Raw genomic sequence first — 25,386 nt, forward strand, 5'->3', positions numbered from 1 at the left:
TCATACTTTCACGTTGGATCTCAGAACACAGAAAAAATGATGTGTTTACATAAAAAGTCTCCAAAAATATCATTGTTCTGAGTAACTCAAACCTTGATGACGTTTATGATTGCAGTGATATGCTGATTCAGGGTTCCTACAAGTTTTTTTCAAGTTAAATTCAAGACTTTTTAAGGCCACGCATGTCAAAAATTCAGACCGATTTCCCATTTTATTTATTTATTCTCAATTTCTGATCAAAACTGTACTTTCTTATCTTGTTTATGGTCTGTGCCGTGGTGTTTTAGAGCTCTACTTTTACTTTTTCTTCAAACCGGTGTCGGGCCTTTAGCACATTAGAGCATAAAGGTGAATTCACACTGGACGTGATTGGCGCGGCGGCCAGTTTCAATGTTAGGTCAATGTTACAGACGCACACTGAGTCAATCTGAAGTCCTTAGACTTGAGCGATGAGCGCGGCGCAAAGGTCTGGCAGCAGCCCGATTTGAGTGGCGAGCAGCAAATTTGCCATGCAACGAAAGAGGGGCGGGTCATGCGAATTTGGGGCACAAATAGCGTTCAGTGTGAATGAATTTTTACAACTGGTTTTCTGTTTGTTTACATCGTTTGATCAAAAATAATCTTGGTAGAAATTTTTTAAATTTTTTACATGAAATGTCAAAAATAAACATTTTCAAGCTTTAACAATGTTTAAGGCTCAGATTTCAAAATCCAAGACTTTTTAAGGTATTATTTCCAAATTAATGAACTCAATATTTTTAAGACTTTCTAAGACCCCGCGGGAACCCTACGAGTGAAAGAAGAGTGCTGCGACTTGTGCCCTAAAGTCTCATTTCAGTTCTTTGTCCTCGATAGAAAACAGTAATCGCTGAGCAAATGTGCCGATTAGTCCGGATGACAAACTTGAAAACAGCAACAAACAAATAGCACAGCTGCTTTTTCGTGGGAGCCAAATATTTGCATTCGGTAGCCTTTTATCGACATGCATTTTGTGGCTAATATTTATACTGCAAACAGAAAAAAAAACCTATTATAGACTGGTACGACGCCTTGATGTTCTAAGCAGCTGTAACAATGTGCTGCTAAAATGATTTTCAGACGTTTTAATCCTTTTAGCTCACGTGTCGTCATTTCTAAACAGAGCAAGTGGGTCACAAGTCAGTAAGATATCCTTTTGATCCTCACTTTCAAAGGCTTTTCCTGCTGGTTCTCTGCTCTTCCAGATCAAAGAGCTTTTGTTGCTTTGCAGACTAAACTCAGGTTTTGCGCTTTGTCTTCATAGTTTTTATGAGGAAGTTTTTCACAGGAGGATTTTGTTTTAAATGACAAAAATGTAATGATGAAAATGGAGTTTTTACCATGTTCTTGTAGCATTTTTCTCGTGATGGAGAACATAAATCATGTAACTGTGTTTCTGAGTATTTCTTTAATCAAATTGTTAAGAATCAGGACCAGATAAACAAAAACTGATGGAAAATGCTTCTAGTGTCTATGCAGAAGCTGCCACAGCTCCCTGATCTATTCTGATGCATCCACTTATAGACAAATAGATCCATGAACGTCTTTGTTTGGAATCTGTTACTGTACAGCTGCATAGCTCCAAGATTGCTCACCACTTTGGTTGGGTTTCCATCGACTCTGAAATTGTGCAAATTGGATTTGCAATAATAAATGCCCCTAATGGAAACATCATTTTTAAAAAACTTGCATTTATTAAAAAAAGGAAGTTTTTGCGCTTGAAGAGGATGGTTTTTGAGGTGTCATCAAAATTGAAATATTTGGAAAAACTGCAATGGAAACACTTTTTTTCAAATTAAATGAGTCACGTGACCAACAACCGGATACCACGCTTACCGGTAGGGATGTAACGGATCACAAAAACTCACGGTTCGGATCGTGTCACGGTTTTAGGGTTACTGTTAAGATCATTTTTCAGATCAGTAAAAAGTAAAAAAAAAAAAAAAAACAACAACAAGAAAAAACAAAAACGATAAAAGCCTAAAATTACTTTTTGAAAAGCTTTAAAGCATGTATTTGAAAAACATATATAAAGTACTTCAAAGTATAACTCTTACACATCTTTGAGCATTAACAAAAATGTAAAAAAGTTTCTGATTGCATTTACATCTCATCTACAAAAACGGAGAAAAAAAAGGCTTAGTACGCATTTCTTCCCCTACCCCCACCCCCACCCCCAATGTCCACATTAAATCTTAAACTAAAAAGTAAAATTAAACTTTCATTATCTTTGGTATTAATTGTAGTATTGAAACCAACTATGGGAACATTTAAATATTACAAATAATTTTATTATCTCGTGTACATGTGGGGTGAGGCACTGCCGTACCCGCTTTTCCTGGTGATATTTGATCCTTTTGGCTTGCCGTACTGCCTTCCCCTGATAGCTGTAACTCCTCACTGGGAGATCTGAACCCAGACACCGAGACGTGCTTTTATTGAGATCTTCAAAAATAGATAAACCTCTCAGTATCTGTGTCCTTGATAACAAGTTCCAGAAAAGTTTTTGACGGAAGCTCCGCCCACACGTCCCTCAGGTTAACAGACTTTTGGATAACCGTCAAGAAGTAACTTTAACTAAAACAAAAACGGTGTACGTGAATTTGACGACAATTGCATTCATTGTGAACAGACAATTGCTTTTAATAATAGGCGTGAACTATGCGGGGTGGGTGGGCCAAACCGCGAATAGTGATCCATTACACCCCTACTTACCAGCGGGGGTCAACGGAGGTCCCTCTTTTGGCCCTCCATGGCCTGAATAAGACGCCGACGTCTCCTCTGATAGATGATGATGAGCAATAGTGGCGTGAAGAAATGTGAATGTATTTGCTGTAAATCAAAGTACTGTTCACATTTATCGCTGTGGTTTGAATGACTTATTACATGAGCTGGTTTGTGTTTATTCACATCATTATGATTTAATGGAAACAGTGTCATTGCAAAATTGTGTTTTTTGACATTTCTAGAAGTTTGATAAAGTTTTATGAATATGTGTTGGGGTTGTGAGGGGCACTAAGCTAGCATGAGAGTGTGGATGATGGAAAGGGGGCGGGATTAGGCTGTACTAAAAATCCCGCCCACAATTCAGAGGCAAACTTGTGCAGAAACTATGTCTTAGAAAACAACAATGTGTTTTTAAAAGACCACTAGGAACACTTTTACAACCGATCAAAAGATGATCGGTCTTTCCTCATTGTTGGCATATGTAGAACCGTAAAAAAACTTTGATTTGTTGAAAATAGTTAAAAAAAAAAAAAAAAAAAATTTGAAGGCATAATTTTTACGGAGCAGCTGCTGTTTTTTTTCGCTGTAAAAACATGATTTTGCTCATAAACTCCCTCAAAGTTGATCATTTTTTACTCATCTCTAAGAGCCGTTTGTCGTTCAGCTGTTGTGATGAGAGCGTTCACATAGAGAATGCTCAGAAAGTTCTACTTCAACAGGTCAGTTAGAGAAAAAAAGAAGGCACCTCCAGGCCCGTCGCATTCCCACGAGCTTTAGGGAGCGATCATGTGAAAACGGATCATCGGAATTCAAATTCCCCCTTTCAGTCTCCAGTGTAAACAGCCCATTACCCACTGGTGATTTATTTCATTTTTCACTAACACTTCCTAAAATAAAAGTTAAAAACTTATTTTTTATATCTATTTCATACAATGAATAGAGATTTCTCTCCAAGCAAACAAACTCCACGACCATCTGCGCAGAGAAGACGAATCCACTGCGGTCTGCACAGACTGTCTGAGCACAGCTTGAAAGCTTGAGGAGAAATCTCTGCAGCTGTGAGAAACTGAATAACATAAACTTTAATCTTCCAAGAGGGACCCATAAAGACGCCGAAGCAGGAGAGCGTGGGTGGACCGCTGTGAGGAGAACGGCAGGCTGGGATCCTGATATTTGTGAGTCAAATGTAGGACTTCTCTAATCTCTGTTCCTGATGTCAACCCGCATAATTATAGCCCAGAATAAATGATGTATGGGCAGCCAGTGCCAGCTGAAATACGGCTGGTTTTGTTCTATTCTGCCTCCTGGCTTCATGGCTTCCACACCTGTGTGAGGAAGAGGAGTTTTAAAGGTTTCCTGAGGGAAAACCTCCTTTTGCTTTGTAATTGTAGCTGGGCTTTAACAAAAAAAAAAACGGCTTTGGTTCTTCTTACTGCTAAAAGATTATAACCCAAAGCAAAATGAGAAAAAGTTTGACTTTGAGTCAAATCAAATAAAAGTACCGTGTTGGGCGTATACGGCAAACCGTAGAACTTCTGCTGCATGTCCTTCAGGATTTCTGTGGTGGAGCGATTCTGTGGTTTGCCGTGATAAATCTGGTCCAAGACTGCATAGAAGATCTGGAAGAAGGAGTAGCACACAACAATAATACTCTTTTTATTCTGCAGAAACCTTTATTAAAGGAGCCACACCATGAAAAACAAACTTGTTGAGCCTTTAAGTGTATTATAGTGTTCATTCCTCACTATAAACAACCCCACTGCTGTATTTTGATCAGTTCACGTAATTCTGAGTAATCCTCTAAACCTGTGCTCTCAACAGCAGCCCCTCCCATACCCACGAAAACGAGCGAGTCCTCACATGCTGACATCACAAGTTGAGAACCGCCACCTCCAGAAAGAGTCTGCTCCGCCCCCCAGTCTAACACAAACACCTTCTCAGCAACTCTGGCAGTGATCAGCTAGCATCACGAGACCCTCAGCCCCCACTCCCGGCTCCTTCACAGTCGTGCAGACATCGGCTGTCTGTGTTGTGATCCAGTTTAGCAACAACAAAGAAACAATCATTTGATTTAGAGTTCAAACTTTATGAAGAAACTTCTGGTGAAGAATCTATGCGACATGTTGTGATGGATCCTGAACGTATCTGAGAATGGCGCAAGCAGGCGGGGAATATTGGGACGGCAGGAGAAACAGAGAATATTATTTCCTGGTGGACTAAAAGGAGCAGACTATTTCCTGGTTGTAAAAAGGAGTAAACTACTTCCTGGTGGAGAAAAGAAAAATACAATTTATTGGTGGAGAAATGGACCAGACTATATCTTGGTAGAGAAAAGGTGCAGACTTTTTCCTAGCGGAAAAAGCGAGTATACAATTTTCTAGTGGAGAAAAGGATCAGACTATTTCTTGGTGGTGAAAGGTAGAAGACTATTCCCTGGTGGAGGAATAGAGTAGACTATTTTCTAGTGGAGAAAGGATCAGATTATTTCTTGGTGGACAAAAGGAGTACACCATTTCCTGGTGGAGAAATACAGTAGACTATTTCTTGGTGGAGCAATGGAGTAGACTATTTCTTGGTTGAGAAAGGGTGCAGACTATTTCCTGGTGGAAAAAAGAAGTAAATTATTTTCTAGTGGAGAAAAGGATCAGACTATTTCTTGGTGGAGAAAGGGAGCAGACTATTTCCTGGTAGATTAATAGAGTAGACTATTTCCCTCTGGAGAAAGGGAGCAGACTATTTTCTGGTAGATTAATAGAGCAGACTATTTCCTTCTGGAAAAAGGGAGTAGACTATTTTCTAGTGGAAAAAAAGGATCAGACTATTTCTTGGTGGAGAAAGCGAGCAGACTATTTCTTGGTGGAGAAATAGAGAAGACTTTTTCCTTCTGGAGAAATAGAGTAGACTATTTCTTGGTGGAGAAAGGGAGCAGACTATTTCCTGGTAGAGGAATAGAGTAGACTATTTCCCACTGGAGAAAGGGAGCAGACTATTTCCTGGTAGAGGAATAGAGTAGACTATTTCCCACTGGAGAAAGGGAGCAGACTATTTCCTTCTTGAGAAAGGGAGCAGACTATTTCCTTCTGGAGAAAGGGAGCAGACTATTTCCCTCTTTAGAAAGGGAGCAGACTTTTTCCCTCCGGAGAAAGGGAGCAGACTATTTCCTGGTAGAGGAATAGAGTAGACTATTTCCTCTGGAGAAAGGGAGCAGACTATTTTCTTTCTGGAGAAATAGAGTAGACTATTTCTTGGTGGAGAAATAGAGTAGACTATTTCTTGGTGGAGAAAGGGAGCAGACTATTTCCTTCTGGAGAAAGGGAGCAGACTTTTTCCAGGTAGAAAACGCGAGCAACGATTTGGGAGAACTGGTTTGAACATGGATCATTGAGAATAGATGGAAAGGACTTCAGGAAAATAATTGGCATTAAAACGAAAAGGATTTTCAATATGAAGACTGATGATGCTTCAAAGAAAAGAAATGTTCACAGTCAGTGCTAATCAGAACAATGTTCTCATCATTTCAATGAATCTAGAAATATGTATCTGGTGTCTACACTTTTTGATCAAATTTCACCGCAAAATGAAACCATTAACGTCATCACTCTATCTGTGAACAATTTTGGGGATAGATGTCCAGGCTACACAATATTTCCATCAATATTGTTTTAAAAAGTTTTTTGTGTGGAGGACACGCTGACGAGGATGGCTCTAGGATGACATCATGGGATCTGTGGCAGCCTCATCAAGCCGGAGCCTTAGAGATTGATTGAGTTGTTCTACTTCCAGGTATGAAAAGAGTTCTCAAAAATAACTCATAATTCAAAAATATATATATTTTTTTAGTGTTCCAAAGGTAATATATGATCATATCTATGGATATAGTATACTCTGAAAGACTTAAGAAAAGCATGGTATGGCCCCTTTAAAACTGAAGTTGACACACTTTAACATAAAACTGCACAAAAATGCAGGCTGAATTTGAGGCTCTGTTGTGACCTTTATTGTGAAATAGCACCTTCAAAATAAAATAACAGAAGCTCTTTCCCTTCAAAGGACGTCCCTCATCGTAAACTCGTTTCCTACCTGTTGGTGTTTGATACTTCCTTGTTATAGGAAGTATACTAGGCTGGCAGTCTTACCTGTAGCTGGGTGTCTGCAGCTCCACACACCTTTTTGGACTCACTCAGACGAGTCACCATGGTCTCTGGCAGAGGCTGAGGAGACAGAGGCAGGCTATGATCAGCTCGCCGTCTATGGAAACTCAGTGATTCTGCACATGGAAACGGAAACACTTCTTCAGGGGCACCTGTCCTGTTTGATAGTGGCGAGCAAACTGGCTGAGGACCCTGTAGTCTGTGGCAAAGTACTCCATGAGAATGGAAGGAACTTCTGCAAAGTCTGTGGCACACCTGGTTCCTGAAAGAGAGCAGAGACAGGTACACACGACAGTCTTTAACCTGCTCTGTGGGCTAAAGCGTTAATGGAAATGACCAAAAATAAATGTCATTGAAGACACACTGATGAAAATGGTGTTTTTTGTGTCCTTGTGGGATTTTTCTGATGATGGGGGACACATATAAAGAAAATTAAGTTAAAAATTACATTTCTTTATTAAAACCATTCAGAACAGGATCAGACAATAATAATGCAGATTGAAAAAGATCATATTTGTAACATAAAAAGTATATTGGACGGGCCACAATCTTCCTGCTCCACAACAAAAAGGTCCCGTCTCAGTCCCGTCCCAGTCCCGCCCACAACTCTTGTCGCTCTGCAGAAACTATGAAAAGGTTTTTTGATTTTGGCTTAAAACTGTATAATCATAATTAAAAAGGCAACACTTTTACAGTAGAAGATCAGAGTAGGACTTTATGTTGTGTTTATTTGTACAAAAATAAGGCCACAATAAAATATATTACATATTTAAGAATAAATGTTCACCATGACTCCTTTGATTACCATCTCCCAAAGTCTTTTAATTTGCTACATTTTTTTGCCAATAAAACCAAAATTAAATCCCAACTATGATCATCTTTTGATCTATTTTCAAAGTCTTCCCAGTGATCTTTTTATTAAAATGTTGCCATTTTTAGCCCAAATCCAAAAACCTGTGTCGCTTTTTAGGACATAGTTTCTGTAGAGCAGCATCAGAAATGTGCCTCTGAGTTGTGGGCGGGACTATTGGCACAGAGCGACCCATTCTGCTCCTTATTAACAACAATTTGAATGAAGAAATACTCAGAAATATAATTTTAAGCTCAATTCTCTTCATACGTCCTCCGTCAGCAGAAAAACATTAGATGAATACGTTAAAAACACCAAAAACGTGATTTTCATCAAAGTTTCTTGCTGAGGCTGCAGTGAGTGTTTTTTCCCCACACCTGTCACATGCTGGTAGCGAGTACGTCCCAGCATGGAGTGCATGGCGTGTCCCATCTCGTGGAAGAGGTTCTCCATCATGCCGGGAGTTAGCAGGGTGGGGGCGCTCTTGGTGGGGTGGGGCAGACTCAGCATCAACACCACAACCGGCAGCTGGTATCGGCCCGCCTCCTTGCACCAGCGCCCGCCGCGGATGGTGAAGTGACAGTCCTGGAAGAAGCCGGAGTGAGAGAAGGTGGTGAGGGATGAAGAAAAAAAATATTAACAGATTCTGATCCTCATCTGGATGCAAAGTGGAATAAAAACATTTCTAAAGTGAGTCCAAACTGAAACAAAAATTAGAAAAATTGAAGGACTTGATCATCGTCAGAGACTTATATTTTGACATTTTCAGCTTTATTCTCTTTATTTAAAAACATAATTCATTTAGGGTAATTGTGTCCATTTTAATTTGTAATAAAGTAGCTTAGTTAATTCAATTAAAATCAAAACTCAAGAACTTTTATTTTAAAAGTGTTTTGTTTTTTAATATGTGGACAATAAGTGTGTTACATGAAAGGCTTAAATGGATAATTTGGGTGAAACTACTAAGATTTGGGAGTTTTTTACTGTTTTGGCTTAAAGAACTATAGTTTCAAGTTTTACGTGATCCATTTATGAATATTTAGAGCAAAAATAATGTACGAAAAATGATAGTTTAATGCAGGGGTGTCAAACTTAATCACACAGGGGCCAAACTCCAAAACACACACTATTTACGGGCCGAACAGCAACTAAACTACATATTTAAAACTTTAAAATCGTAACTTTTTAACATTATTATGAATGAAGTCAGGCAGGAATATGATTCCAGAATAAATAAACATAAACCTTAAATAACTTTCAATATTTTACTCTACATAAAACTATATTTTGTCAAAATTAGAAAAAAATGCTCATATTTCTGTACTTTTAAATTCAGTTTACACAAAAATCTACACTTATAAATAACCCAAAAGATTTTTATCTCCATAAAATATATCCTCTGGTATATATAATGATCCAAATATGAACATGCTGCCAAACAAAACAAAGAAAGACTGGAATTTATTTATTTATTTAGCTTTTTAGCTAAAATAAACCAAATCATTACATTTTCTTTGTTTCATGTTTTATTGTCTGGCTACGATTAGCCTACATAATTGTAGTGTTGCTTCAATTTGCTACCAGTGCAAGATAACATTGGGCCGTTAATAACAATCAAATAAAATGATATGGCGGGCCGGATGCTGGACCTTGACTTTGACACGTGATCCAATGCGTCTTCAATGACCAAAAATAGCTTTAATTAAGAAAACTGTTGGCAACACAAACCGCAGAAATCAAATCAAACACATTTCTAAGGAGTTTTAGCTCATGTTAAAACAAAAGAAGGCTAAACGTTTGCATTTCATTTACCTGATGAGGTTTATCTGATCGCTGGAAGAAGTCACAGTAAATATGTCCCAGCAGTCCCTCTGTCTCGTGCACCACAGCCTGAAGACACACAGACAGGAATTATTGATCAAAGGCCTCAAAAGTACCAATTTTGCAGAGTCACGGTGGGCTTTACCAGCTTGCGGACATCCTCGCTCCACACTTCTCCGGCGCTGGGATGTTCTGACATGAGGGAGACGCCATACAGCTGGGAGAAGAGGCTGTTCAGGCCCTCCATGCAGCCCCCCAGAGACAGGTAGGGGCTGTACAGACTGGGCTCGATGTTAAACCTGAAACCAGCACAGATATGACAAATAAACACAGACGGGATATAGCAATGAACTGAGGTCAATAGGTTAGCTTAGATCAGGGGTGTCAAACATACAGGCCGCATGGCCCACCAGACGGTTTAATCCAGCCCAGTCGTGAAGAAAAAAACAAGGATGTTGAGGTGAAAAAAAGCAAGTTTCTAGCCCATTCCTGTGGCAATTTATGGATCTTTAAATAAATTACTGCAATGTGCAATTCTGCCACTAGGGGGACCAAAGGAAAACCAAGACCGGAATTTCAGGAAATCAAGAAATAAACATGATGAAGACCAATCTATGCCGAGTTTCAGGAGGGAAAGGGAGGTTAACTCCAAATTCTTATGTTCACAAATGTTTGAAAGTTCAATTTAGTTTAATTTTTCATTGATTTGCACATATATATATATATTTCCATAGTTCCTTCTTGAGTTCACTATCAGGACTCCATCGATTTTAGATGTAAAATGTTCAGTCAATAAAAAATTGAATAAATCCTTTTTGTTTTCTTTTTTCAGTAAAATGCATTTTAATTGAAATCAGTGAATGAATGTGTTATAATAAGTGATTAGGATACTTTGTTGTTTGAGGTTTTTTTTGCCAACTGAGAAAAAAAATACACAAAAGTACAGACAACAAGTTGACTGTAGATCATTTAGCTATTATGTTTGTGGTCCGGCCCACTTCAGATCAGACGGGTTGAATGTGACCCCTGAACCAAAATGAGTTTGACACCCCTGGCTTAGATACACTATTCAAAGTTGTATTTTGTAGTAGTATATTATAGATTTAGCAATAAAACAACTGTAAATATGCCAGATTATAGCCTTAAACTAGTTTCCATGCGCGGCCTCTTCATGAAGCCACAAAATCCTAAAATACATCTTCTTATGGAGCCAAAAAGATAAAGTTTTTAAATCTAAATACCACTTCTGCATTTATTAGCAATAAATAACATCATATACATAGATTTTTATTTTATTTTAGTATGATTTAAGATCCAAAAGAATCGCAAAAACTGATGCTGGAAAAACTAGAAATATATTTGATCACAAGGGAAAAACACCAGAAGGACTCAAAGTATTTCACGTCTACTGAACAGAAGCACATGACTAAAGGAATTCCACCTTAAAAATCCCAAAAAACATATCAGTCTCTGGTTGCTGAGAAATTATTAAAACATATGGAGTGGTTATATCAGTTTTATTGTGGTGGGAAGTAATGGAGTTTTAGCTCCATAACATAAAAAATGCACCTAAAAATGACAAAATCAGGTATAAAAGAAACTAAAAGAGAAAACCCAAATTCTGTCCATATTCCAGACGATCTGTTGGCTGCTGAGCTCCCATGCTTCTCCTTTAACGCGCCTTTTGTAATGGATGACAAGCGCGAGGGATACAGTAACAACTCGCTCCCAACACAATGTTGAGCTGTGAAAGATGTAAAAGCCGTCACAAGGACGCAGACGGAGCCGACTTTATCGAATGACCAGAGACAGAAAAACAAAGCTTGCCTTTCAGCTCGCAGCACGCCGCTGAGGAAAGGGTGATCCCACGCCATCAGCTCCTGCGGGGACGGAGGAGGATTTTAGGGTAAACTGTCAATTAAAAAAAACTGACCACCTCAAGTTTTATGAAGCTTTTGTGTTTGGTGAGTAACAGGATCGTGTTGTGTCACTGACAGACACACCCGTACTTGTGTCGAGTACAATGTTTAAGATAAAAAAAACTCACTGGGTTACGAGGGTTGAGTTTCTTCTTCATGTCTCTCATCATCTGAAAGTCCTTTTTGGTTCTGAGAGATAAAAGGGAAAAAAAAGTTAGGAGCTACCTGACTGCAGGCGTTTCTGCCTCCCTGTGCGCACCTCACCGCTCAGGGTCAATGGGGGCCACGGCCTATCCCAGCATGCCTTTGGCTGAAGGCAGGGGAACACCCTGGACACGCTGCCAGGCTAACAAGCCTGAGAAACTCGCACAGTCAACTGGACTTAATATTATTATTGTTTTGCTGACTGAGTATTGTGTCACACATGGAATCGAGAAGATCATGCAGTAAACTATTAAGCGGATCACAGAAGTGAAGCCGTGTTTTTTGTAGTCAAACAGACTGCTTAAAAACACACTTTACTGCTTATTTATGTTATAAGAATCAATTAATAAATCAGCATTATCTGCGATAATAATTATCTGCGATAATGCTAGTGTGAATGCTCTTTGCTAAAAGTAGTTGCTGAAGGTGATGAAGGGATTTGCTGAAAATGCAAAAGCTATTTGCAAAATGCTAAATTTGCTAAAAGACTGGAAATATTGTGAAAGAACTAAGAAAGAACGCTGAAATTGACCTAAATTTCTGAAAAATTCGAGGTAAAATTGCTTAAAAAAGCCCTAACACATGCCAATTTTGCAAAAATATTTAGTGTGTTGCGTAAATATAAGATAAACTCCAAATTAACCCAAAAAACCTTAGTGGATGCCAAATTAGACATAAAAAGCTAGCACACGGCATATACTAGCTAAACTCCAAAATAGCCTAAAATTCCTCAGTAAACTAAATTAGTCAAAAACGTTAGCCTGCTGCTAAAATAGAAGCTAAACTCTAAATTAGCCAATAAAGACCTCAATAGATAACAAATAAGCCAAAAACGTTAGCATGTTGCTAAAATAGAAGCTAAACTCCAAATTAGCTTAAAAAGCTAGGTATAAATAGGTATAAAGTATTAGGTAAACTCTACATTTTTTTAAAAATTACCATAAAAGATGAAACATAGCTCATGAATATAGTTAAAGGTTTGTTGGTAATCTATTTAAAGGGTAACCAAATCCTAAATCAACTTTTTTTGGCTTTTGACCTCCATAAATGGAGCTTTAAAAGTGCTGTCTGTTGGTTTTTGCCAAATTTTTGACAAATTAAAATAAGAAATTGTAATTCTTGAAAATATTGTCTAAAACTGTCTGCATGCTGCCCCCTACAGGTTGAATTGATGTATTACATTTGAATTTTGTGATTGGTCAAACCATGCAAGTTTCAGAAGTCTGACGTCATGATCTGCAGCTCCAGTAATGATAACAGTCCTGTTCTCCAGCCCCGCCCCCTGACTGGATTCTCAAATTTCGGCTGTGGGTGGAGTCAGCCCCCAACTTCCCTGTTTAGTTACCCTTTAAAATGTTGACATTTGAAGACTTTCCCATTCATTTCCAATGGGGTATATTTTGCTTAACATTTCAAAAGCTATAAAGTTTAAATACCAAAAATACCAGCAGTCATGTCCTGAACAAGCTGAACGTTTTGATATCAAGATTGTGGAAATCACTAAAAGTGTGATTGAGTTTTTATGTGCCAAAAAAACAGAAAGGAGCAGGAGAATCACTGTAGTGCGAATGCTTACTAAGCAATCACACAAATAGCAGAGGAACAAAGTTTGAGTGAAAGTACCTGTCTGACAGCTTGTCAGTTAGCAGCTGAAGGAAGCTCATGACCGTTTCTGCAGAAATAATGAGCAGAAGTCATTACAAACTAAAAACAAACTGTGAAACTCAAAATACATTGATATAGATTTTTGTTTTAGAACCTGGGGATTTGGCCATGGTTCCCTTCAGGGCTCTGTGTCCGTAGGACTTGTAGCCCACCAGCTTGGCCAGCTTGTATCTGCATTTCAGCAGCTCTTCCAGGCAGTCCATCAGGTCTGCATTGGGGTAGAGATAAACCCTGTAGGCGATCTCTCGCAGCTGCAGAGTGGAGACAGGATTAAAGACAAAACCGCATTGGAAACCATCTTAACTTCTAATTTGGATCATTTATAAAAACAAAACGTTCTTAAACTGTTTGAATTTCTGTTTTAGTTCAATCCTGCAGATTTATTCTAAAATTTTGCTGCAAAGAACGGTTACTTTTAACCACTTTTGTGTTCCAAACTTTTGACGAAAAATACTAAAAAGCTGCTTCACCTCCCTAAAAAATAAATGATTAAAGATTCACTGCATCACCTCATCCAGCCCGACTATAGTTCGTATTTAAGAAAAAAAATTCATTTAGATGCCAAACAAGAGATGTAATATGAATGAAGTGTTAAGACAGCCTTGAATGGGACAAAAGCGCCACCTGCTGGGGAAAAACTAGAGTCTGAATTTTCTCAGTACTGCCTAACTAACCCCAAAAGAATATCTAGTGGCCTGGATTTTAAACAATTCAGATCCATACTCACTACTTTTTATGTATTGTTTTACGGAAATTATGATGTCACTGATTTGCTGAAGTAATAATTTGATAGTTAGGATTGATAATTTGACAGTCCAGAGAATGTCAAATTATCACGTTAATCGCGATTAATTAATTAACTAACTACATTTTAGTGCACTTTTCTTTTTTTTTTAATCGCGTTAGTCTCATTTTTTGCATTGGATTCTAACTTCTATGTTATTGTACACCTGGAGGAGCATTTTATCCTGGTTATTTAAGAAAAATATAAATATTACATAAATTATTACAGCTTAGTACTGTTATATTTTTAAGTTTAAATTGTTTTTTGTTATTTTAGAGGGAAAGTTTACATCTTAAGGTTTGTTTTTTTCCAGATGATGTAGCAAATGTTTATTTAAAAAAAAAAAGTCTAAATAGTTCAATTCCTCCGTTGGTTTTTCATTTCTTCCTTCTTATATTCTCTTCTCTATTTCTTTTTTGCTTTATCTCTATTTAAAATGATCAAATTCCCCCAAATTGGTTCAAGGAAACCATAACATCACTCTCATGTCTTTTCTATTCTCTTATTGTTGTGGTAAACTGTATAATACCATATTTCAACATTTGAATTATTAAGAAGTGTGTGTTCAATATTTTTTGGATTGCTCAAAAAAGTGTTTCTACTGTTTTTAATGTGGTAAATTAGACCCTCTGGGCCTGATTTTTTTTTCCTTTATTTTATTTTTTGTTCAAGATTGAACAAAAAAATGAACCTTCTGTGGGGTCAAAGTACAAGTTGGAAGTTTTTTATAATAATAAAAAAAATCTTATTAAAACCTCTTTCATGGTTTTATTTTTGATCTTTTTCTGCACCACGATGTCACAAACTTAAATAAAATACCTCAAAATGAGGCTTTTAACAGCAATTATTGTGTTAAAAATTGAGATTAAAATCGTTTAATTTGATCACTTAATTACATGTCAGGATTAATTAATCGCAAAAAAATTAATCAAATTACAGCACTATTTTTGTGTTCTGATGATGAAAACGAATCAGCTATAAAACATAAATTCAAATACTTGTTTTTTAATTTAAAATTGTTCAAAAGCAATGGATTGTGGTCTATATTCTCTGATCTAGTGAACTTCGAAACACTCTAATTTTTTCAAATCATCAAACATACATATAAATATATATATATATAGTAAAGAAATAATAAAGAGACAAAGCTATTTAGCAGTGTAAATGAAGACAGCTGAATATAAAGAACTATCACATTGCTTTCTAAGGTTCTAAGGTAATCAAAGTGTTCTACAGTTTTAACCCCACAGGAAATAAATACCATCTGTGGTCCTGGCGCCGCTTTTCTCCTGTAACAATTTCTAGTGCATTGGGTTTTCTAGAGGGACCTGGTTGCAGACAAGATGGCGCCCAAACAGATCATGACACTCATCATTAGTCGAAACGTCACAACAGTAGCTGGAAGCTGAATGTGCGTATCCATGCAAGAAGATTCCTAACCGTAACCCCAATCCCGGTGTTCCTCTAGGACAGGGGTCTGCAACCTTTAATGCTAAAAGAGCAAAATCCTCCAGTTTCTTATGGACTAAAATCCTACGAGAGTAGCAAAGTCTTATCCTCAAAGTTAGAAAAAATACACTTGATTTATGGTTTTGTGGCCAATAAACCATTCATTTATAAAATATAGCTTCAAAATAATCTGTTAAATTGAGTTTTTATTAATAAAATTTACTTCTTTTACTTTTGAAAGCAGCTCATACAAGTTCCTTTCAAAATAAAATGCATCCTGCAGCAGATTTACTTGAACTAAAAATGCAAAAACATATTTTCTATCATTGTGACTTTAGTGTTCCTTCATCTTTTACAATTGAATATAAACAACTTTTGGTGTAGAATACAATTGTTTTTTTTATGATTTTAGATGATTATCATTATAATAATAAATTGTTCTGATAGGAGATTAAACCTTTTACCATCATTTTGCTCAGTTTGGTTAAAATCTAAGCATAAATAACAGAATGTAACTAACTAAAATAAATTTACCAATACTGCAGAACTTTTATTTATTTAAATTTCCTTTTTCTTAAAAGCCAAAGAGCCGCATGTAGCTCCAGAGCCTCAGGTCTCAGACCCTGTTCCAGGGGAAAAACAGTCAAACTTGCGGCTAATGGGGCTCTGGCGCCATCTTGTGGCCATGTTGTTGTCTGCGGCCAGAATTTGGAATTGTAGTTTCCAACACCATAACAGAATAGAAAACAATTCGAACAACACCAACGTTTTATGAGTTCAGAGCGCTCACATACCAAGTCATCGGGTGAGTCTGCGTGCAGCCCCCCGACTTGAATGAAGCTGCCTTCACTCCCAAAATGCATGTGCAGATGTTGTGGGATGGCGGATTTAGCTATTCTGTTGGGCGTGTGAGAACCGATCAGGAACTCGTTGTTCAGATCCAACAACTTTACGTGGAGGCCAACGGCTTCTTTTCTCTGCAGGAAAAGAGGAGACAGTGGGTTACCAAAATGAGTAAATGTGTGTGTTTGAGAAGACATTTGATTGTGACCAACTCACCAGTTTTTCATCCAGATGAATTCCACTGATTTCAAAGTCAAACATGAACAACTCTGCTACTCGTCTACGAGAGGGAGCAAGAAAATGCAATCTAGTTGTAGAATCTGAAATATAACTTGTCTATTTTTTCATTTCAAACTGATTTAATAAAAACTAAACAAAATTAACAGATGTATAACATTGAACGACAATATGCAAAGTTTTAAAAAAAAGCTTTTGGAAGAAGATCAACTATTATCAAGTTCAAAGCCCTTTTTCCCCAATTCAATCCAAACTCACACTTAGACAAACAGTATTTTTACAGAATTAAAAGAAATAAACACTGAAAATATGGTTATTTTTTAAAATATAACCAAATAAAGCACATATCAAACCAGAAGCACAGTGGGAAAGAACTCACCTTGTGTCCGGGTCCAGCTGAGCCAGAGTCTTTGGGTCGTCCAGCAACTTCTTCAGGCTCTGGCATAACTCCACGTTAGTGTTCAGTCTGAAAAACGGGAATCATTCACCTACAGGACTGAAGACGTCTCTCAGGATATGGATTATCGAATGGCTCCACACAGAACATCACTACACATTTTCAGAATCGCAGAGCCACAAAAGAACAACCGACGGTTTGAGTGTCTTACTTCTCCACAACTGTGCCGATTTCTACGCAGGTCTTCTCTGCAGCCTCCCGGTACTCTGGATCTGGATGAGCGACTTTGATGAAGTCTGCCTGTGTGAGGAATGTGGGGACGTCTCAGAACAGAACTAGAAAGAAAAAGCTTGAAGAACTAACTACGACTTTTAATCTCATACATTTACTATTTTTTTTCCCTGTACATGTACGACATTTAATCTAGTAAATTTATGAGTTTTTTCTCGCAAATTTACGACTTTTAGTCTCATAAATTTAGAGCTTTTAATCTTGTAAATTTACGAGTTTTTTTCTTGTGAATTTATTACTTTAATTTCATAAATGTAAAACTTTTAATCTAGTAAATATACAAGTTTTTTTCTTATACATTTACGACTTTTAGTGTCATAAATGTACAACTTTTAGTCTTGTAGATTTACGCATATTTTTCTTGTAAATGTACAACTTTTAATGTCATAAATTTACAATTTTTAACTCTGAAATGTTTGAGTTTTTTCTAATAAATGTACAATTTTTAATATTGTAAATTTACCATTTTTTTCCTCATAAATTTACTACTTTTAATCTCATAACTTTGGAACTTTTAATCTAGTACATTTACAAGTTTTTCTTGTAAATTTACGATTATTAATCACATAAATTTACGAGTTTTGTTCTCGTAAACATACGACTTTTAATCTCATAAATGCACAACTTCTAATCTTAAACATTTACAGGTTTTTCTTGTAAATTTACGACTTAGTCTCATAAATTTACGACTTTCAATCTAGTAAATTTATGAGTTTTTTTTCTCGTAAATTTATTATTTTTAATCTTGTAAATTTTCCAAGAAAAAGTCATGAATTTTGCCAATGTCTTTTAAAGTCATAAATATACGAATTTATTCTCGTAAATAATAGTTATGACTTTTTCTTGTACATTTACATGATTTAAAGTCTTAATAAAAATATATAATATATATTTGTAAATTGACCTTAATAAATACTCCATCGTGCATTATTGGTACTTAAGACTGACAAAACATTAAATGCACTAAAATCCTCCCTTAAACAGCAGACATTACTTTCTTTTCTTTAAAAACTAATGAAGCGGGCCTGAGCAAAAACTGTTTGGTGATAAGAACATGTTAAATGGAGATGTGTCCACTAATCACAGCTGTCTTCAAACTTTATCTCTTTAGAGCGTGACAACGGTGTTGTTTGGTGTCATGATGATTGAACATGGTCCACAGAAAGAGATGGAACGTTTTCTCACAAGATGAGAAAGTCTGATAGATGCTCCTGTGATCTTCCAATAGGAAAAGGGAAGTCAAACCAAAAAAAGGGGGTGATAACAGAGTCCAGAGCAACCTCTAATGATGTTTAAAGACCAACTTTGGTGATTTTATCGTGTTCTTGTAGCACTTTTCTGATGATAAAGGACAAATATAAAGAAAGTTAAACTCAAATTTCTACGTATTTCTTTTTTGCGCCGACTGTCTTGTCCAAGGAAAATATTGTTTTTCTAACTTAGCCTAAAATAAAGACATTGTCCTGATTAAAAGATCATGTGGAACGCTTTTAAAATAGATCAAAAAATGATTGTTGTGGGGCTTTGTAGCAAATCTTAGGAAAAATTTCATTTACAACAAAAAAATATATTATAAATAAAACCTGCATGATTATTTGAGAAAGTCCTTTGGTGAAATGAGACTGAACTTTTGGCGCCATCAGCTCCAAAAATGAAACTATAAAACGTGGTTCAGTTCAGTTCTGATGCGGGGCTCCTTTGTTCTGTCACACACAGGGTGTGTTGAATCTTTGCAGGTACAACACCTCAAGACTGTCAGATATTCTGGAGTCAGATGTTGTGCCTGGCGTTTCAGCAGCAGGATATTCCTATACGAAGAATTTAAACTGTAAAAACAACAAGAATAGCTAAAGGTTTCTCTATGATCCGGCATATAAATCCTGTTCAATAGTTAAATCTATTTATTTATGAGCAATGGGCCAAAATGAAAGAAGAAGTCTCACAGAATCGTAAAGACACAAATCAGTTGTCTTAAAAAAAGAAAAGAGGTTGACATGAAATATTTAGATTAATGAAAGCATAATTTCTGTCAAAAGTTAATGCATTTACTGGTGTCTCTTTTGGTACTAGAAGCAGAATCTGGATCTGACGCGTCCTCGAAGGTGTTGAGATTTCTTCAAAAAAGGGGTGTTTCTTTACATTTTAAAGTGCCTTGGTTTGTTTTTGACTGTCCAATAAAGTTTTCATTTTTTCACTAATTTTATACGGAAATATTGCATATATTTTTCTATAATGAATACTCAAATATTAGTACATATGTGAGTGAGCCCAGGTCTGTTTATGTCATTTAAATTGATTAAAATCAATTTCCACATCGTGGGATTCATCAACGTTCTATTCTAAGTTATAATTATATAATAAATAAATAGAACTTTATATAAGAAATCTATTTGTTACCATAGCCCCAAAACAACTGATTATAATAAATTATAATAAGAATTAACACTAATACAATAAATAACAATCGCCATATTAATAGCAAAATCATTTTTGTTAAATACCATCATGCAACATTAGATTAGTTCCAGCTTTGCTGCACTGTTCAGTCCCTGGGTGTTGGACTCACCAGATCCGCCACTTTGCACAGCTCATCTGACAGCTGGTCGAAACACTCGACCGTCCCGACGCCTGCGGGAGAGGAGCACGCCCTCTCCACCAGACTCTCCGTCTTCCTCAAGGCCGTCTGTGCAGCGACCTGGAACCCCGCGGGGGAGCTGAGCTCGGGCACTCCGAACAAACCCTGCAGCCAGAAGCACCACTGAGAGGTCGTGGTGAAGACAGGTGATCTGCTGGAGCTGTCAGACGCCACTTACCACCGTCTTCTCAAAGAAATCCTGCCTCTTGAGAGGTCTGGCGTTAAAGGCAGTCCCGACCGGGGACCACGTGGAAACATTCCTCCGCGTGGGAGCCCACAGGCTCCTTGGCTTGATGAGACAAACAAGCCGTTTACACGCAGACATGTTTATCTCTCTAATCTGTCTAAAGTCTGTTAAGACTGACAGAGGACATGCTAAGATGTAGACTTGAGGTCAGCTTGTCTGCGAACGCTAAAACTTCTTAAACAAAGTCAACACACACAAACGTATTTACTCAGAAAAACAACACGATACGTATTTGTTCTTGCTGTTATCAATGAAGAAACTGCCCTACTGACAAACACAACTGTTCCTCACATGTTAGCTACCTGGCTAATCAATGCGAATCTATTAGTGATCACGTACTAACATTTTCGTGAAAACGATTACTTAAAAAACACCGCTCTGGTTGCGTTTTACAAGAGTATAACTGAATTAATTGAACGTATCTTATACATATATTAAAAAATATATAAGCAAAACAAAATGTTTTATCGTAGATTTTGAAAATAAATATGTCGAAAGAGCGAAGAGCTTTATAAATTTGTCATGTCGGCGCACGGAAGTGACGTTGTGTGTTTTTACTCTTTCAAAACAAAAGCACAAATATTTCATTTATCATTTATTATGAATCCAAATATTAAAAACAATGACCAACACCTCTCCCAGGAGTCAAAGTAAAATATTATTTATGTTAATTATGAAAACCAAATTGTTTAATTTAAAAATAAAGCCCAACAGTGTTTGGAGGTAGCAGCTTACTCATAAAGGGGTGGTAATATCTAAAGTAATTACATGTTTTTCACCCCTAAAAGTTCAAGATAATTGTTAAAGAAACTTTAAATTAGGAAATAGACTGACATTAAATGGTTTCTCTGAGCCTTTTTTCCCTAAACAAAAATGCCAAGCAGTTTTTAAAAATGATTTTAACCTTTATGTTTTTGTCTTATTACAATTTTTGATAGGTTTGAAGCTACTGGTCTCTGAGGGGCACTTGGGGTTGAAATCTGTTACACAAAGTTTTTTTTTTCTGCAACCAAATTTTTCTGATTTTTTTTTTTTAGGGATCCAATACAGAAAAAAAGTTGAAGTGCTCACGTGGACATGAACACTCAAAGTCAAAAGGTAACCTCGTGTTCAGGAGAACTCTTTCCAGCTGTTATTGAGGGCGATGCAAATAAATTAAGTCTTAATCTGGAAAAGCAATGCAGTTTATCCCAGGGTTTGGCTAGTTTTATTTTGATAAGGAACTAGAAAAGACAAAACACACAAAAGTAACGTTAAAACCTCACTAAAATGTGAGGTCAATAAACTTTGATGGGAAAATTAGGCTCAATGATTCCTAAAACACAAAAAGCACCATAATGACCTTAGGGTGTGATGAACAGTCCGACAGAGAAGTTCAATCATTTCTTTATTAATAGGAAGAATAACTTGTTCATTGCACTCCACGACCACAATGAGTTCTTAGTTTTTCCTGTGAAATCAGTTTATTAAATGTGTTGTATGAAAAGCATCGTTCGTCAAACTGCTGCATTTTAGAAACCATAAAAAAAAAAAAAAAAAAAAAAATCCTGGAAACGCGCTTCGTTTAACTCCAAAAAAAAAAGAATTTAATACTGAAAAAAGGTAACACAGGAAACAATAAATTGATCTTCCCAATATGAGAAATCACAGCATTTTGCACCGAGTACTTTTGGTTATTTGTTCTTGGCAAAAAAAAAAAAGTACCAATTTTTTTTACTTATGGCAAGACAATGCAGTTAGATGTTAAAGAAAAAACCTTCGATTTAAATAAACGCTGTTTAACAACTGATCTGCTGAATCTCAATCACATATTTACATCTATTCTCTACAAAAAGAAGAGCTAATGGAGAACAAAACAAAACCGGTGGGGAAAAGTAATTCAATTTTGTTCATTTGGCTCATATTAACTCACAATACAGTCGAGCGTTAGCTGTGTGGATTTACAAAGGAGTGCTGTAGTCAAAAGTCTGCTGTCCCAGTCCGTGTGCTTCGACATCTGCCCATCTGGAATCGTAAACAACTGCGCGTCTGAGACTACAGTAAACTTAGTTGACCCCTGAGTTTCTAATGCAAAACTAGTGTATGAAATACCTCATTACAGTGTTTCTTAGTGCAAGCCAGCAATATGCTCGATTAAACAGAGGTATTTTTCTTAGATAGCACCCAAAAAAGCTGACGAGATTCCCTAGAACGTTTCCGCTGCCGGCCAAATCACAACAAGCATCGTGGGAGGCGGGGCTTTGCTCTGTGTCCTTGTGAAGACCCAGCAGGTAAAAGCTCAAATAACATCTATAAACATGTTTTTATTTTTCATAGAAAATATAAATATCCCTGAATGAGACAGATTCACAGCATTTATGTTTCCAGGACTCCAGTGCTACTACCATCTCCCGGTTAGCGTACGATCCGTCATTCGCTGTCGTGGTAGTTAATTGTCCGTTTCCCACGGTTCCGGGTGTTCACGCGCCTCTTCCTCTGCGGTCTGTTGTACGACTCGTCGCTGTCCTCTGAAAGCGGCCGCTTGTGGCGTTTCCTCAGTCCTGTCCTGGTGCCGCTTCTCTTTGGACTGCTGTGGGGCCCTGAGCGAAGAGACGAGCTTTCGGAGGCGGAAGACGACGACGACCGCTCGCTTTCCAAGTCTGAGCTGCTGCTGCTGCGGTGCCGCCGAAGGCTTTCCTTTCTGCTGGGCTTCTGCTGCCGCGCGCCTCTCCTCTTCGTCCTTGAACGATCCACGTCCTCCTCCTCCTGACTGGAGTTGGACTTGGAAGTGTTTCCGTCTTTGCAGTCCTCAGCTGCTTGTTTGGATTCCCTTTTGGAAGGGCCTGATCTGCTGTTTCCATTATTATTGTGTACTGGCTCCTCCTCCTCTTCCTCCTCCTCTTCCTCTTCGTCAGAGTCTGAGGTGTAAATCCCTTTCCTCCTGGAAGAAAGCAGATTCTTTGCTTCACTGGGAAACGTTCTGCTGTTACACCGCTCCTCTCTGGACTCGGGCGCTCTCTTGTTCCCGTTTCTCAGCGTCCGCTGCCCTCCGGGGGCCGGCTCCTCCTCCGAGTGGGAATTTTCACTAATGTATTTCTTTTTGGGCAGCACCCGAAGGTTCAGTCGCCTGTTGGACAAGTGGCTGGAATGATCAGACTCTTCGTCCGAGGAGCTCTTCTTCCTGGACTTCACTCTGGGCCTGTACTCTTGTCCGGAGTTCTCTGAAGTGGAGGCGGTCGCCCCGTGAGCTCTTTTACTCGTTTTCCTCGTTGGCCTCTTTGCTTCAAAGTCCGATCCATCGCTGGAGCGGTTGCTTCCCGACTCGTCATTGACACGTCTTCTCTTGCGTTGGCTGGATCTCTTCAGGGACTGACCGAGTTCCTCCGACCCCGCGCCCTCCGGCTTACTCGCTGAGGCAGGTTTTTGTTTGTCTTGGCTTTTTGATGGCAAAACTTTGCTTTTTTTCCTCGCTTCCCTTTGGAACGGCTCATCTGCGCTTCTTCCGTTTTGGTGTTTCAGGGAACGGACATCCCTGTCGTCTTCGTCTGAGGTTTCAGGGGGTTTGTGTGGAGTGGGTCGGTCTTCGGTGTCCTCTTCCTCACTCGTACTTTTCCTTGCACGTGAAGCTCCTCTGCCTCGAGACGGTTTCTCCGACAGGTTTGCATCTTCCTCTTCATCCTCCTCAGCTTCCTGAGAGCTGACCGCTGTGCTCTCCTCTTGTTCGGAGATGCTGTCAGACTTGCTGCTGCTTTTACTGTAGCCGTTCACACGACACAAAGGATCTTTAAAAAAAGAAAAAGGTTCATATCATCGGAACAAGTCAATCAGAGCAAGAAGACTAAGACCAAATCCAAATTCTTCCCCTACAGAAGGAGTGTCAAACTCGATCACACAGGGAGCCAAAATCCAAAACACATCTTAGATCACGGACCGAACAGGATAAACATTTATTGAACACTACATTTTAAAAATTTTAAAGACGTAACTTTTTAACATAACTATGAATAATAAAAATGCAGGAATATTATTCCAGAATTAATATTTTACTCTCTGTAAAAATGTATTTTGTCAAATTTATACAAGTTAGAATTAAGCGGAAGATAACACCGGGCCTGTAATAACAATAAAATAATCTGGAGGGCCGGATATGATTACCCAGAGGGCCGGATCCGGCCCCTGGGCCTTGACTTTGACACATGTACCCTTCCAATCGTAGGGGCATCTGGAGGGTTGTCCAAAATAGGTAATGTAAGGGCTAACCCTCGTGGCGGAGGGATGTAGAGGGTGTACCTCGTCACTCTGTGGTGCAGAGAAGAAGCGTTTTTTTCACATGCGTTTGGTTTATATTTAAAAGTAAGTAATGACTTTAGCACGACATTTTAAAGTGATGAAAACTGATGTTATGCATTTCCAAACGGTAGCAGCTACACGCTAACGTAGCTGACTGATGACTACTGAAGATGTCATCAAGTAGGAGTAACGTCCGAATTCGAAGTCACTAATCGTATCTCAATTCCCCCCTAACTACTAAAAAACTACATAGTGCGGGACTATCTAGTGCCCTGGATTTTAAAGGTAATTCGGTCACGATGCACACTACTTTTATTTTGTTTTTCCAAACACCAGGTATGACGTCACAAGTGAAAATCAAATCAATACAAACATTTTACTGCGTGTTCTGATGGTGAAAATGTGGATGGTTTATTCAAATATTACATTTAAACACGCTTTTTTGTTTGAAATTGTTTGACTGCAATGCATTGTGGTCTATATTGTCTAATATAGTGAGAATTGATGCAAGTGAGTTTTTTTCCGGGAAATTTTTAGTGCACTCGATTTTGGAATTTGTAGATTCGGACAGAGAACGCACCATATAGTGAGGGGAGGTGGGGGGGGATTCCGACACAGCCACTATTTTTCCACAACCCTTCATTTGGAGGGCTAAATGTAGGAGCAGGGAGAAGAATTCGGATTCAGCCTAAGACAGTTCCGGGGAATCCTCACCATTCCGTTTGTTCTTGGCGGATCGTCCGGATTTGCTCTCGACAGACTCCATTTTTCCGTTCTGCTTAGCCGGAGATGAGGATGGACTCTCGTTTCCATCTTCATCCTTGGATTCAGAGCAAAACTCCTTGCTTTCCTGAGAAGCTAAACAAAACAAAAACATAA

At 38.0% G+C, this 25,386-nt stretch overlaps 2 protein-coding genes across 3 annotated transcripts in view; both read right to left on the minus strand.

Annotated features, from left to right (window-relative positions):
- Positions 1-20,775, minus strand: part of LOC112153360 (mitochondrial intermediate peptidase) — a 36,426-nt gene extending 15,651 nt beyond the window's left edge. The window contains exons 1-16 of one of the 2 annotated variants that reach the window (XM_024283534.2): positions 20,170-20,773; positions 19,923-20,096; positions 17,277-17,365; positions 17,048-17,134; positions 16,648-16,711; positions 16,383-16,565; positions 13,450-13,606; positions 13,314-13,362; positions 11,615-11,675; positions 11,395-11,447; positions 9,713-9,866; positions 9,559-9,636; positions 8,124-8,331; positions 7,049-7,158; positions 6,882-6,956; positions 4,248-4,364 (exon numbers count right to left, since the gene is read on the minus strand). In XM_024283534.2, the coding sequence (XP_024139302.1) occupies positions 4,248-4,364; positions 6,882-6,956; positions 7,049-7,158; positions 8,124-8,331; positions 9,559-9,636; positions 9,713-9,866; positions 11,395-11,447; positions 11,615-11,675; positions 13,314-13,362; positions 13,450-13,606; positions 16,383-16,565; positions 16,648-16,711; positions 17,048-17,134; positions 17,277-17,365; positions 19,923-20,096; positions 20,170-20,316 (1,806 nt within the window). In that variant the 5' untranslated portion in view covers positions 20,317-20,773. Of the gene's footprint in view, positions 1-4,247; positions 4,365-6,881; positions 6,957-7,048; positions 7,159-8,123; positions 8,332-9,558; positions 9,637-9,712; positions 9,867-11,394; positions 11,448-11,614; positions 11,676-13,313; positions 13,363-13,449; positions 13,607-16,382; positions 16,566-16,647; positions 16,712-17,047; positions 17,135-17,276; positions 17,366-19,922; positions 20,097-20,169 lie in introns of both variants that reach the window. The other variant, XM_024283533.2, reaches the window with a different exon arrangement.
- Positions 20,776-21,608: 833 nt separating this feature from the next.
- brwd1 (bromodomain and WD repeat domain containing 1) overlaps positions 21,609-25,386 on the minus strand; it is a 30,570-nt gene continuing 26,792 nt past the window's right edge. Inside the window, exons 44-45 of the mRNA XM_024283529.2 lie at positions 25,222-25,365; positions 21,609-23,999 (exon numbers count right to left, since the gene is read on the minus strand). Of these exons, the coding sequence (XP_024139297.1) occupies positions 22,648-23,999; positions 25,222-25,365 (1,496 nt within the window). The 3' untranslated portion in view covers positions 21,609-22,647. The remainder of the gene's footprint in view (positions 24,000-25,221; positions 25,366-25,386) is intronic.

The sequence above is a fragment of the Oryzias melastigma genome, linkage group LG10 (genome assembly GCF_002922805.2).
Source record: "Oryzias melastigma strain HK-1 linkage group LG10, ASM292280v2, whole genome shotgun sequence".
Classification (NCBI taxonomy): Eukaryota; Metazoa; Chordata; class Actinopteri; order Beloniformes; family Adrianichthyidae; genus Oryzias; species Oryzias melastigma.